Raw genomic sequence first — 1,034 nt, 5'->3', positions numbered from 1 at the left:
ATCTCCAGTGCCATCCTGACTCAAACTAAAAGCAATGAGTTTGTCATTGTGGGGGGCTACCAACTTGAAAATCAAAAAAGGATGGTCTGCAACATTGTTACAGTAGAAGACAACAAGATTGAGATCCAAGATATGGAGACCCCAGATTGGACCCCTGATATTAAACACAGCAAGTTGTGGTTTGGAAGCAGCATGGGAGATGGGACCATTTTTCTTGGTATACCAGGGGACAATAAGCAAGCTATGTCAGATGCACACTACTTCTACACCTTGAAGTGTGGTGGAGATGACCCAGTGGATGAAGAACAGGCAACAGTCTCCTGCAGTCAAACATCAGCAGAAGACCCAGGGGATTCCACTCCCTTCGAAGACTCAGAAGAATTTTGTTTCAGTGCAGAAATCAACAGCTTTGATGGGGACGATGATATTGACACCTATAATGAAGATGACGAAGAAGATGAATCAGAAACAGGTTATTGGATCATCTGCTGTCCCACTTGTGATGTTGACATCAATACCTGGGTACCCTTCTATTCCACTGAACTCAACAAGCCTGCCATGATCTACTGTTCTCATGGAGATGGCCACTGGGTCCATGCCCAGTGTATGAATTTGGCCGAGCAATTGCTCATTCATCTCTCAGAAGGAAGCAGCAAATATTTTTGCAATGAGCATGTGGAAATGGCAAGGGGGCTACAAACACCAAAAAAGACTCTGCCTTTAAAAAGAACCCCATTGAAACCCCTCCGCAAAAAAGCCCCTGTGAAAATAATAACTCCAGCCAAGAAATCATTTTTTAGAAAGTTATTTGATTAGAATTATAAAAAATGTTTGGATTTAAATTCCACACATCAATTTTTTTTAGACCTAAGCTTAAAAACCACAGTTCTAACATAAGGAATTTCTGTTTTGTCCACTGGAAAAAAAATGCATCTTTTTTTTTACCCTGATGAATTTAGTCCTTGAGGAGAGGAAGTTCATTAAATCCAATTCCAAATATATTTATTAGTGAAACTAAGTTCAGCAAGTAATAT

General features: G+C 40.0%; 1 protein-coding gene across 1 annotated transcript in view; it reads left to right on the top strand.

Annotated features, from left to right (window-relative positions):
* RAG2 (recombination activating 2) overlaps positions 1-833 on the top strand; it is an 11,820-nt gene extending 10,987 nt beyond the window's left edge. The window contains exon 2 of the mRNA XM_074272716.1: positions 1-833. This exon is cut by the window's left edge and continues 799 nt beyond it. Within this exon, the coding sequence (XP_074128817.1) occupies positions 1-816 (816 nt within the window). The 3' untranslated portion in view covers positions 817-833.
* The last annotated feature ends 201 nt before the right edge of the window (positions 834-1,034 follow it).

Source organism: Sminthopsis crassicaudata, chromosome 6 (assembly GCF_048593235.1).
Source record: "Sminthopsis crassicaudata isolate SCR6 chromosome 6, ASM4859323v1, whole genome shotgun sequence".
In the NCBI taxonomy this organism is placed as follows: domain Eukaryota; kingdom Metazoa; phylum Chordata; class Mammalia; order Dasyuromorphia; family Dasyuridae; genus Sminthopsis; species Sminthopsis crassicaudata.
The sequence above is the reverse complement of the archived record's forward strand: the minus strand, read 5'-3'. Positions and strand labels throughout refer to the sequence as shown.